Below are 13534 nucleotides of genomic sequence, written 5' to 3'. Positions count from 1 at the left end.
AACAACGGCAATTTCCCTCACTCTCCGAACGAAAACTTGTCTCCACGAATATAAAAGACCTGGTGCCGCTAGAGAGCTTCTTCAGTTTTTTCTAAACCGCGTCACCGAGAGAGCTTCGAGTACGATTTCATCATTTCGATAGAGTGCTTACTTCGCGTGCTAACTGAGAGTACCACCTAGGCGTTGCCGACGAGTAAAGGATAAAGGAGTCCCGTTGACCGCGTATTCGTTATCGGACCTCAGACCATTGTCATTCGCATCGCGAGTACCTAACCGCCGCAGTTTATTTGTCAAGTCTCACGTCTCCCTACCTGTGTTAATAAACTCTGGATCACACCTCGACAATGGCTACTACTGGTGAAGATTCGTTGCCTGCCCACACCTCCAATCCTACTGACTCTCCGACATATATGTATAAAAGTCTTAAGCCGCCACTTTTATTTTTAAGATTAGAAAACATAGGAAAATCAAATAGTCGTTTAAATTAAACATTAGCATCCAAAGGAAAGATTTTTAACAATTTTTTTTAAGAAACTACTGATTACTTCAAAAGTGAATTTGAATTCTTAAGAAAGATATTTCCTTTTTACAAGAACTATATCCCCCGTATACAATTTTTACCATTTTCGATAAACCAGTCGAATACGAAGAATAATGAAAGAAAAGAAGGGAGACATTAGCCCACACTTTCCACATACCGAAATTTTTGTTGGTCGTGTAGTTATTATCTGTTAATAAGCAAACGTATGTGTAAAAAGCTATTGCAAGGATTTGATCAGTGAACAATGTTAACGACGCATACTCATCCACGGACAAAATCGTACTGATTAATTTTTTCTTCTTTTTGCAGAGCGACGATAACTCGCTTATCAAGCTCGCATTCTTTTCGTGGCTGAAGGAAGTGAACAAAGATAGCGTTGAAATGGTGTAGATACGTAGAAAAAGGAAAAGAAGTAGGGCAGACGAGTATTTGCTTATCAATTGCCATGAATAACGACGCTCTTTGGGGATCAACTTTGTAAAATCGAGTCGGAAATAATTCAATTTCCCTTGAAGGATATACTCAAAAGAAACTTATATCTTCTTTTTCGATGTTCGAAAAAGATTAAAAGGGAATTTAAAGGGACAGAATAAATAAAAAGTAAGTATCAGGGCTTGGTTCTCTTACACAATTTCATTTAATTTAAGTTAATTTAGATAATCTATCTCATATTTTATTGACTGTCGGAATTAAAGATCAACCCTCTGTATAATACTTAGAAATTACATAATCATACGCGATACTGTATTTCACCAGCGTACCATTTCTGCCATCGTTAACCAATCTATTTGCAGTAATTACTATTCCTTAAGGTCCAAACGGGAATACAAATATTGCAATCAATTGCGTGAATTTTTCTCATAATAAAGTTATTCCAGTTACAGAGGATTAAGTAAAATGAATTCTAGTTTCTCTATAAAAATCATTTCTTTCGCGTGTTATCTTTTTGTATTATCTTACCTCGGCTTCTAGAGATGCAACGAGTTCTTCCATTTGACATAATTTCTCCTCGTTCTCCAACGCCTTCTCTGGCGTGATGCCGAAAGCTTCCTTATAGAAGATAGATGCATCTGCTTTTTTTTCTTCGTATTCTGCTAATTCTATCGCAACAGACAGCAACATAAAATTTTCATCGTATCAAGTATAAGTGAACTTCGTGGAAAGCAAAGGGTATAAAGAAGGGGGTTTACCGAAGCAACGAGTAATTATGCAAATGAAGCACAACCTATCGAAACATTCCGATACTTTCTCCTACAAAGAGCTTTTTACAAGCAATATCGTAGGAAGAAACCGCGTTAAATTATATGCGATCTTGAATATTATGAAATTACACCGCAGCATTAATAAATCGTGGTTATTGGACTGCCGATATTAATGCAAATTTATATCTTTACGAATAGTATCAAAAACAAAACGAATCCCAACAGGCAATAAAGATTTATTTCGCCCTTTAAATACTGCAACAAGGTACTTTATATCGGATATTTTGTACGTGTTTGCGGATGAGCCGTAAATTATTTACATATTTAAGTTATTTGTAAACGCATAAACATCCACAATCTAGCAATTACATACTGTTTTTATGGCAAAAAGATTCGATATTGATGAACGCGCATAATAGCAAGTAGGTTTAGTAGCTGTTAGTAGGCTATTTGTGTTTGATTATTGAAAATAATAAGCATAATTTATGAAGTTATTAGTAAAAAAAAAAATTAGCTTTATAATTAAAAAATATAGTTTTCATTTTACGTAATAAACTAATTTATGATAAAATTTAAACCTTTTTTAATTTAATCCAAGGAAACTGCAAAATCCCCAAAATACATAAATACATAAATAATATATACGTATGCATAACTGACATAAATGTTGCTAGAAGAATTACATACATAAATTTGGTAGGAGATCAATCATAAAACCATTGGAATCCAGGTATAAATTCTTTTTACCGATTCTTCACTGACAAAGAAAATATGCAGAATTTTGTTTAATTATAATAACGAAGCGATCAATTTTATTACGTACCCTTCTCGAGTCTTCTGATCTTTTCTCGTTCATTTTCAAGCGACTGCTGATACTGAGCTTGATTCCGCGAAGAAGCTTCTTTTTGTTCTTCGATTAATTCGAACGCCTTGGCCGCCTGGCTGAGAAGTTCCTGCTTCTCCACCAACTCTTTCCTCAATGATTCGATTTCAACCTAACGGTGGAATAAAACAACGAAATCTCATAAATAAAATATATCTACGAAAGTTGAAAAAACGCATATTTCTGATTTTATCTGTATAGTCCTCTATATTCGAATTTTCAGCAATAATAAAGCGAATTGTAGTTTCAAATTAAAATATTGATATTTCCAGTCAAAACCTGAATGAAAGTAAAGAGAATTTTAATTCGCGGAATATATACGCGCCTTTCAGATCAAACGATTAAAATTTTAATTAAAGAAGAAAAAGAAAAAGGGGAAATTGCGAATAAGCTACAAAGTATCGCAACGATTTGATAGAAGGTAAAATGGAATACGTAGAAACCTTTAACTCGATATTCTTTTTTATCGCATTTTCATCCGCTGATGTAATTCCCATCCGCTCTTCCAGAAAATAAATCCGTAATTTAAGGTTGAAGTTTTCCTTCTTCAGAGCTTCTAGTTGATCTTCGTACTCTTTCATCGTCCTACCAATTCCTGCTCCGTCTCTGCTTCCAATTACCCCCGTTGGTGACGTCTTCCCAGGCGATCTCGCATTTGTGCCTAAAACAAAAAACCAAATACATCCTTTAATATTTTTATCCGTGAAAAGCGTTTTTCACGCACCTGTGAAATATTATTAAAAAAACTACCAACTTTACTTAGCTTCGTATTATACGCGTATTATATAGTGATATATTTATCAAAACATTATTAATCGAAAATTAATCAACAAATTATTGTAAGGTGTACGTTTGAACCGATATCGGTATATAATATCGCAATAAAATCAACTTTACTTAGCTTTGTATTATACACGTATTATATAGTGATATATTTATTAAAACATTATTAATCGTAAATTAATCAACAAATTATTGTAAGGTGTACGTTTGAACCGATATCGGTATATAATATCGCAATAAAATCATAAGATAATAAGGAATAAATTGTTAGGACCGTTTTGATATAATAATTTTGGAATAAATTATTCATGAGTCGTAATTACAATATAAATTGCTAGAAGCATTGGATATAGGAAGAGATAAAGACTCGTCGTACAACCATATTACAAATCGGTTCGATCCAATTTCTTGCTGGTTGATTTGCTTAATTAAAGCTATGCAGATTGTCTACGATATTCTGCACGAGCATAATATCAGAGATGATCGTCATTTACGATTCAATTGATCCGATAAGTCACGCACGGAACATAAAATTCAAAGTAATACGAGGAAGAAACATGTAGAAGCGATTCTATTTCTGAAAATAATTTACGTTGATCATTTTCAATTTAACATTGTTAAATGGAAATAACCAAAATCGTCGACAAATTAAACTTATCGAAGACATTGTGGATTATTTATCAATTAATCCTGAAATACACGCGAATCAAAGATTTTAAACAATGCGTAAGTAAATCGGATGGCGTGTAAACTCGCACTTGTATTAATTTTTCTTCTTTAAACTAAACGTTATTACGCTGAAATCGTTATGAGAATTATTTAGAATTATCGCTTTTATTTAAAATTTCTTCTAGAAAAATTCAACGATTGTCGGTATAAAAATTCTTACTTTCCATAATTAATAGGGCGATCGGTTAACCCAATACCGTAGGGTATTTCGTTAGCAAAGAAGCTGTCTTTAAGCCATTTCTAACGATGACAATTTTCATCGATTCCCAATGTCCGACAGGTAAGATTTTTGTCTTTTTCGTCACCTATTAATGATTCGTCGACGAATCCGGTCACAGAAACGAGAAAGACGATCGCATCGATCCGGTTACCTTATTTTTATCATTTACGTGCTGAACATTTGTACCCAAATTTTGTGTTTTCCGTTTACTTTGTGATAGTTCGTGTCACCCTAACCCGTATCCCCCTGACTTACTATTGAGAAGCTATTCGAATTGTAGGATCATAGATAAAAGACGACCTATCCATGAAGTTACGCACGTACGCGTTGTTCCAGATTGCTCTACGGAAGCGAAAGGCGTGATTTGATAGTTTTCAAAGACTTGGTTCGAAGATACGTTTATTTAAAATTTAGTTTAGATAAGTTTTCTTCGATTATTCGATTATTCTAAAATTTGCGTTGTAAATATCGTATTTCCTCGGATCATCGCATACAAACAAGCTAATTACCTCGTTATTCAAAGATAATTGAAAGAATTCCTAGGGCAAACGCTCTGCAAGGCGTAAAATATATTTTCTAATTTTAGTTTAAGCGTATGTAAAACCGATACTTAAAATTCGAATTATTTATCTTCCCCAAGGAAGTTTACTAAAATAGGGCGTTGTTTGATCTTGATACAAAACAAAAGTATTTTAGCTGCTGAAGTTATTTTATTGTTGTATTACCCTATAAATTCTAAAGTAAATACAGAGTAAAGACGTAGCCGAAGATGATTCACCGTTTCAAATATTTGTGTTTTATCGTTATTTCAAATAATAGCGAATGCTTAAAACTTCCTAACAACCTTATTTTTACCGATAACGTGTCTGATCTTTCTTATGTCTATGCAGTTCTTCTTAAGTTCTTGTATTTCAAAAAATCTTCTTCCAAAGATTCTTTCGAACGTTCCTGCAAGTTTCTGAAATATCGTCCAATAGTATTTATCGCCGCATATCGCCGTAATTGTTTCGAGCGAAGCAAAATGTAAACGGAACAATGAACAAAATGAAAAATTACTTGAAATTATCGATCGGAAACTACCGATGCGGATGAAGGGTTAAGCCTAGAAGAGAATCTCAACTTCAAACACGTTAAGGCGTTTGAATTCCCCTCTGGTTAACAAACAGAAGAGAAATAGAAAACACGGAGTAAAGAAACGAGGTCCGCTTACGGACAAAGTTTCTAGTAATGCAAACAGGACTTCTCAAACACGAAACCAAAGATAAGCCCGCTGTGATTAGATCCCTTTAAAGGACACGACCGACGCACGAGCGACGCACAGCACGAGCGACGTCCGTGACTAATTGCACACAGGATTGCTACAAATCGCTCGTTTTTCTCCAGGTGCGCTTGTTGCAATGATTGAACGTTGAATCGATCCTATTCTCGAATTCATTCGAGCTACGTGACTGATGCCAATTTCGCGATGCTAAACGGGCGCCGCGCTCTTCTTCTCTTTTAAATCTTCTTCACGCGTCACCAACCAACATTAAGCCTTTCAGCCGATCTTCGCAAACGTCGTCCACGATGCTCGTTCGACGCAGATTTTTACAAGCCTCTAGTCCTCCTTTTCCTTTGTTTCGACTCGTCGCGTTCGTCAGCCCTGTCCCCTCCCTCTTTTCGTCTCTCTCGTTGCCAGTTGTCGGTAAAAATTGCAACAAAGAGTCGCGAGGTGCGACGCTCTTGTAGCGTGGTTCAACGACTTGTAAAAATTTGTATCGACCTTGCGAGCGATTCCGACAAAACAGCGTTGCAACAAACCGCGCCCTGTTCGAGTCGAATACACATCTACGGTCGGTATACGCGTACGATATCAAATTTCGATAATCCTCGTAGAAAATATTCGGCAAGTCTGGTAAAATTCCATCGACGTTGATCGAAGGAGAACGAGACAATTCGAAAGCATTCCGATGGCACGTGACTTCGTACGATGCCATTGGCAGCACCGAGCCGTGAAATGAAAATCATTGAAACACAAAGGAAAGGCGAATGAAAATAACGCATCTGGACGATAGGTGCTGGTAACGAAGCAACCAACCAGCGCTCAAATTCACGCTGCCATTTGTGCTTTAATACGATCTATTAAGCTCGGTAGTTAGCGACCTTTCTTTGTGCGACACAATTCAGCGCAAAGAGGGTCCATCCAGCATTCAGCGCATTCTGAAAGGCCCGTTGACTTTATTTTTCTCTCAATAGGATGCAATCATTCAAGGTCGAGCGAGATGTAAACAATACCCAGTTTAAAACGGTGAATTTCTACGATTGCATAAAGATTATGTTCGATTATGACGATGGGCACTATCCGAGTTGTCGATAAACGAAGAAGTAACTCGATATCGGTAAATAGGTTTACGTTTCTTTGGACTAGGAGAACAAAGGATAATAATAGAACATTTGGCAATGAACGTCTAACGATTTATCTGCTAATACATGTGATGGAGTATTAGCTAAACTTCAATTGCAAGCAACATTTACTTTTTGTTTAAAAATTTTAAATAAAGGTTCATTACCATATATACGTATATATATATGTTGAACAATTCGAAGCAATCGAAACGTAAAAATACTTCTTTTTAAGAAAAGCATAGATAACTTTAAAAATAGCAGCCACGTTATCGACGGAGCAACGCGCTGTGTTACGTAATTCCGTATAAAGTTTTCCTTTCCTTTGGTATATTTGCTCGTTGAAAAATGGCACGTCTATTACGAAAAAATAACACATCGTTTTAACAAATTATTATCCATACATCGTAACAAAACGATTTTTCCATTTTTCGCTGAAAAGTTGAACCTATTTGAAAAAATGTCAAACGTATCGGACCGATCGACCTCTAAACCATTCACGCAATCAATTCGACCTATCGTCACTTTCTTAGAACACGATATATATTAAATTTAACTACGAAGTAACATTCGCGAGTCGTTAAATTCAATCACACGTGAAAACGACAATTGACAAAACACTTTAATTTATAAACCACGTAATTTAATTTCGTCTATATACAAGAAAATCACACGCACACATACACGGTTATCGCAATTTTATCCCTCACGATATACATAGCAACAGATGAGACCTCAAGGCGGTAAAAATCCATAATTTAGGAAGGAAAAAATTTAGCTCAGAGAATAACCACATACGCGCCATATACGGCGGTATAGCAATTTATCAACAGGAGCAGTTCACCGACAGTCTCAAACCATGTAATACGAATTGCGATTAGTGGAAAGCTTTGTGCGTAAGAATTACAAGTTTATAAATGCATGCAATCACATTTATGAGAAATTTAGAACTGGATTAAGCGAACTGGATGGAACAAAAGAAAGAACGCTGCTGTTATAACACGCCTGTATTTAGCAAATGTAGTGTTCAAACGTCTGTATTTAGAAACGAATCTGCTCGCAAAGTTCGTAAGAATACGAATACCGTTATGAATATTCGCAGTCTAACGATTACGTAAAAAACGATACTAAACAGATGCGAGTAACATGCGAAGTGATTTTTACCGAACATAACGTGAACTTGGATTGGCCTGTCCTGGATGTTGTCAAGGGTGGTCGGAACGTGAACGCGCGACCTACCACATCCCATGCCACGTAAAATCTTCCGTAAAACATCACATCTTACTGGCTATTCTAGAGCCGAACTAAACGCAGAAATAAAACGAACAAAGACCATTGAGTGTTCTCCGATGATATTTCGTAGGTCTTTTCGCGATGGACGTAGAAACGCTAACTGAGATAAAATGGCAAAGCAGCGCCAAAGTTTACATCGCAATAACCTACAGTTAAAATTATATCCCGAGCATATATCGGATCGCGTATAGCTTATGATATACATATAGGCAACCGTTTCAAGGATTCTGCGAGCCGCAGCTGCATGGAACAACGAATCGACAGCTGTGGAAAAATTCGTGGTTAATTTACACTACGAGGAAGCACGATGGAAGAGCTTCGATTATAGCGAAAATCACTTTCATAATCTGTATATTTTGGAATGTTAAAGACAAACATTTTTTGGGCAAAGATACATCCTCTGGATTCTGCGTGTTTGCACAAATTTGTGCTATATCCAACGCGTAAACGATGCCGAGATGGTTAAGTTTTTCTATTAACTGCGACAAGCTTCCGAACATCTCTGTGTATATATTTTCAGAAAACGATCGTTGCTTCTATGTGCCGAAAAGGAATACGTAACACGTATAAGCAGAATTCCAAGCAGGAAGTAGATCCTATTTCATGTTCATACGTTAGATTGATCACAGGAAGCCGTCATATCTTAACCCTAACGTGCATTTCCTCCTATAGTTAGAAGTACGAGTCCTGTTTCCACTCAAGTTCAAATGCCCTCGACGCAGTTCCTGTGCAGCGTTGAACGTCACGTGCTCTCTCCTCACGTGCTCTACCCTCGTGAGTAGAAATTACTATCTAACACGTATGTTTTTAGGAGGAAGCGTAACTTAGAAAAGGAACGAGATAGCGTGTACTATTTTAATCATTTAATAATAGCATTGTTTAATTTTGGTTCTTAATATGTAGATAGCAGATGATGTTTTATATATCAATTCGTAAAATAAAATAGACCGATCGAATTTCGTTTCGATCAAAATACCTTTTTTAAATCGTACGTAAATATCTGTGGAAACAACGAGGGCCAATTTCAGCCACTCCATTACATCTTATCTTTTAGCTGAACAAGGTTGAAATCTTTCGAATAATCGATAATCACGTATCCGATAAACTCGCTTTCCTTTCACCCTCGATTTTTAAACTCAACAAAGCGTGAAACGAGCATACCAAGCAAGCGGAAAAGAATCTTTATTTATTAAAGGAAAAAAAAGAAAATTAGAAATTATCCATTAAGGAATTGTCGTCCATGTTATCAATACCAAGTTGCCAACTCGAGCTTTATTTTGTAATTCTCTTTCGTTAACTCGCATCTAAACTCAATTCCCCGTACAAACGTAAACGTATCTGTCAATTCTTTTTCCAAAGAAAACATCAAATAAAAAAAGAAGGTTGATCGTTAGATTACCAACTAAAAAAATAATCTTCGACTCTACCAAGCCCCACTTTACCGTCGATCGATCAAAGGAGAAGCTGACAACACCAACCTGCGTCTATTAAACCTACTTCTTCGAAGGCTATCCCGTTTCGAGATCACAAATTTTTCCAATCGTTCCATTTGCCCCCGGAGGGATCGATTCCAGACAGAAATTCAGCAATGCCCGGGTACGTTAAAGAAATATCGGCAAAGTCGCACGTCCATTAAAACCTCTCTCCGGGCAAACCACCGGTAGCATCCGCGTCATATGCCGCGTCATGATTCCAGGTTTCCAGGAATCGATCGGCAAATCTCGGCGATTTAGGTATCGGTACAAGTACGATATCGACTGTGAACCTCGGCTCTGTCGGCCGGACGTAGAGCTGGCGTATTTATAAATGACACATTTAGGCCAGAAGCAACGTTTCAACTATCTTTATTTTGGCAGACCACTCTCCAGCTCTTCGGTGTGTGTCTGTTCGACCTGACTGTAATTAAAGTTACGAGAAATCGTCTTGAACGTACGCTCGCGCAATTGTAACTTTGCCGGTTAACATCGGCCTATTAATCGTAGATCACGAAATTAGGAGCAGAAGAGGTCAAAACGGGCTTCGCGGTTATTTCGGGTCGCTCGAACTCGCCACCGGCATTGCGACACCGTGTACTTACATATTATGTTACCTTTGGTAACGCGCGTGTCGTCGCGGTTTCTGTGTTCGTGTCAACCGGAGGCTTCTGTGACCGATATCGAATTCTGTTAATCGACTTGGCCGCCTGAATCGAGCGGAAAATAGAATTGGATTGGATTCACGAGGGTCGGCCCGGTTATTAAAGCTTGATCGATGGAACAACAGAAACGTCTTGCGAGACGTTTTTCTATCGGCAAGTTTACGTTGATTTTCATTTTTTAAATTTCTTTCGTCTCTGCTCTACTATTTGGCAGACTTCTGATCCAACGATGAAAGTTTATTCGCAAATGGGCACACCGACGACCAAAGTTTAACGTCCCTGCCATGTGTGTTAATCTTAATACGTAAAAATAGCATCAGCGCTTGAGTTATCATTTAGTTCATAAAGACACTAGGTTTTCGCAGACACGTAGGCGTCTGGCTCGATCCCAATCGTGTCAAAGTATAAATGAAAATGACACGGAGGTGGTAGCGGTTCCGAAACGAGTAATTAAACCGAAACGTAAGTATCCTACGTTAGTCATTTAATTATTCACCCAACTATGCGTGGCGCTTAACGCTACTTAAATGAATTATCATTTCGTATTATTGGCAAATTGAACAACATTGGATCTATCGCGATAAATTATCACGAATTTTCTATCGAGAATCGAATTTTTGTATTGGAATTATTTATGGATCGTTAAATAGACTTATGGAGAATTTGTTCGATACCGATTTATTCGACTTTGCGCTATTGTCGAAATATTTTTCAAATCAATTAGTTTCTAATACGAAATTGTGTTCGTTTCTTATTTTCAACGATGTTTCCTCTCTCTGCGATCAGAAATATTGATTTATCTCTACATACGTATGCATAAAATACAAAAGTGACTGATTCACTCGTCAACGTTCAGCCCAAACAGCTGTGTCTAAAAACGTGAACAGCCCACTTCTGTCATGACGTGATCGTGGCACAAGAAAGGGAATTTGGAAAAATTAATTTCGATTCTAAAGTGGTGAGACGCGGATGAATTTTTCTTAAAGGATAACCACGTGGCTCATATCCCGAGAGTTACCGAGAGATATGAACTTTTCGTTAGAAACAAACAAACGCGTGTTTCAGCGTTTTTCGAAATTCAACCCTTACAGAGAAGGGGTAAGGTATTCTTCTCTATGTGTATCCACTAAAGCTGGGTATTTAGGATTTGGCAAACAAACTTCTCATTAGAAATAAATAAACACGCGTTTGAGCGTCTCTCGAAATTCAACTTCTAAATGGTAACAAACATAAATTATCGTAAAAAGAAATAGCGAAGCCGTGGACCAGCAGCTAGTTATTTCGTTATTGAATTTATCTACAACTTGACTTATCCGCTTCATCAGAGAAAGCTTAATATTTTAGTAGCGTAAATTCTTTGACACTGCAATGTCTGGTATACTTAATTTATAATTCTATAGCGATAACACAGAGCTTAATCGGAACAAATATCTATATTGTAATCCATTTCACACGTACTGATCGAAAACAGTCGTCTCGATTTCGATATTCTGTTTTACGTTAAGATCTCAGCAAACTCTTCGTCGCAAAATAAACGTAACGTATTTCCTATCAGTTTCGCGTATTTTCGTAAACTCTTGATCCAACAAATTTCTCACCATCAAAGTACTACGTATAACCAAAGCTAATAACAACCGTCCTAGCTATCCAATTAAATCCAATAACACCTGCAACATAAAGACTCGAGAAATCAGGAAGAATCAATACGCGAGCAGAAATAGTGGAAAGTTTGGCTACCATCGCTACCGTCTAACGCTCGAAGCTTGGTGTTCGATGCAAATTTCGCATTCCGAGCATCGGGAGAAAGTTTGGACGATAGGAGAGTTCGACCATCTGGAGAAATAAACAACCGGTTCACTTGGACAATGCACCGCGATGTGCATGGTGTTTTATCTAGAAGCAAGATCGTGTCGTTCAACATGGAAATCGTTCGCAAAGGTGGCGAATAACGTGCCGCAGGACCACAGGGCAACGTGTTACAGAAATAAATACAGAGTCGCGACACGTTTCTCCTACTCTCTCTCTTTCTCTCCGTCTCTGTCCCTCTGGCCGCGGAACCCACCGAAATAAATGGATCGCTGCTTCCTGTAATTTGAGATCGCGAAAAACATTTTTCTAGGATGCATCAAACACCTTTGTTTTGGAGGGAAAGTCATCAACTACGCTGCAAAAGCATTGTATCAGCTTACGATCTTTGAAACGAACTCTATAGCGGCTGTGAAAGATATTTGTACACCGAAAGCTTTCTTTTCTATCAGTTTCTACACGTTTCGTTTACGCAGTGTGAAATTTTTGTAGTCACACGAACGGTTGCTATTAAACGATACGAAATACAACATACCGGGCCTAATCGGCTAGTACGCGAATGCTAAAATAAGCACAACTACCTTAACATCGCGACTACCAATTCGGTAAAAGCAAGTGATATCAGATTTCTTGCAATTGCCAAAAACGTTCGAACAATAGGAAGGATTATACGCGGAAAATCGCAATGCCGCTCGTAGCGACGTTGCCTCTCGTTTATCTGCATAATGGGCTTTGATTGAAATTTTTCGCATTGATGCGAAGAAACGCATCACGTTCGTTATAATGCCAGGAACCCATCGCCGCGAATCTATCGGTACGAATCGTTCGCCAGCACGTCGAATATTTCACGTCGGTCCGAGGCATCGTTTAAAACGCGGACTGGACGCAGCTGTTGTAAACGAAGAGCCGATGTTTCGCGCGCGAACGAAAATCAACGCGGCGTATGGAACGTGCGGCCACGTGCGATCTTTATCTATAGATCGAGGATCACGAAAACGTATAGATCGCGGATAGGACCGGGCCAAGATGTCGGTTGGTTCTGGCACAGATTCGTTTACCAAGGGCCAAATTTATGCGTATACCACAAAGCAACCGGGCTGATATAGCTAACTTTTGGCCATTGGCCACAGGTTCCTGGTGTTAAAGACTTTCTTTTGTCTTTTAAGACGATACGCGTATCCCTGTATTTCGTCGACTTTACCATTCGGTACCATTTTTGGAAGCAGTTTGGTCGAATTTGACGCAAAGTTTCTGTCATTGTTCGAGGAATAAACGGATTTCTTTGGAAGCTCGGATGAATTAAGAGGCTGTGTTCGAAACACCGGGCGTGACCACCCCTGTCGTAAACGTGAGATTACGTCTCGTCGGCGCGCGTCGCGGCGCGGCGTCTGCGTGGACGTAAAATAGCAGTAGCCGAGTGGAACAAGGTTCGTTGCCCCGTTTTCATCGCGATAGATGCAATTTGAATTCTTGCGGGCAAGATCTAATTAAAGCGAGATCGGACAAAGAGGTATTTACGATCTACGGTAATATTTATTCCAACAAAATGGTAATCCGC

The 13534-nt window shown here is 38.1% G+C and overlaps 2 protein-coding genes across 6 annotated transcripts in view; one reads left to right on the top strand and one right to left on the bottom strand.

Annotated features, from left to right (window-relative positions):
* The window catches only part of LOC126921157 (centrosomin), a 38259-nt gene that overhangs the window by 12476 nt on the left and 12249 nt on the right, over positions 1 to 13534 (bottom strand). For 4 of the 5 annotated variants that reach the window (XM_050732441.1, XM_050732444.1, XM_050732439.1 and 1 more), the window contains exons 3-5: positions 3070 to 3287; positions 2567 to 2738; positions 1502 to 1641 (exon numbers count right to left, since the gene is read on the bottom strand). In XM_050732441.1, coding sequence (XP_050588398.1) covers positions 1502 to 1641; positions 2567 to 2738; positions 3070 to 3287 — 530 coding nt within the window. Of the gene's footprint in view, positions 1 to 1501; positions 1642 to 2566; positions 2739 to 3069; positions 3288 to 7904; positions 8137 to 13534 lie in introns of those variants that run through there. The other variant, XM_050732443.1, reaches the window with a different exon arrangement.
* The window catches only part of LOC126921169 (LIM/homeobox protein Lhx3), an 89025-nt gene that overhangs the window by 71390 nt on the left and 4101 nt on the right, over positions 1 to 13534 (top strand). The gene's annotated exons all lie outside the window — the stretch shown is intronic.

The sequence above is a fragment of the Bombus affinis genome, chromosome 10 (genome assembly GCF_024516045.1).
Source record: "Bombus affinis isolate iyBomAffi1 chromosome 10, iyBomAffi1.2, whole genome shotgun sequence".
In the NCBI taxonomy this organism is placed as follows: Eukaryota; Metazoa; Arthropoda; class Insecta; order Hymenoptera; family Apidae; genus Bombus; species Bombus affinis.
This window is presented reverse-complemented; position numbering and strand designations above follow the sequence as displayed.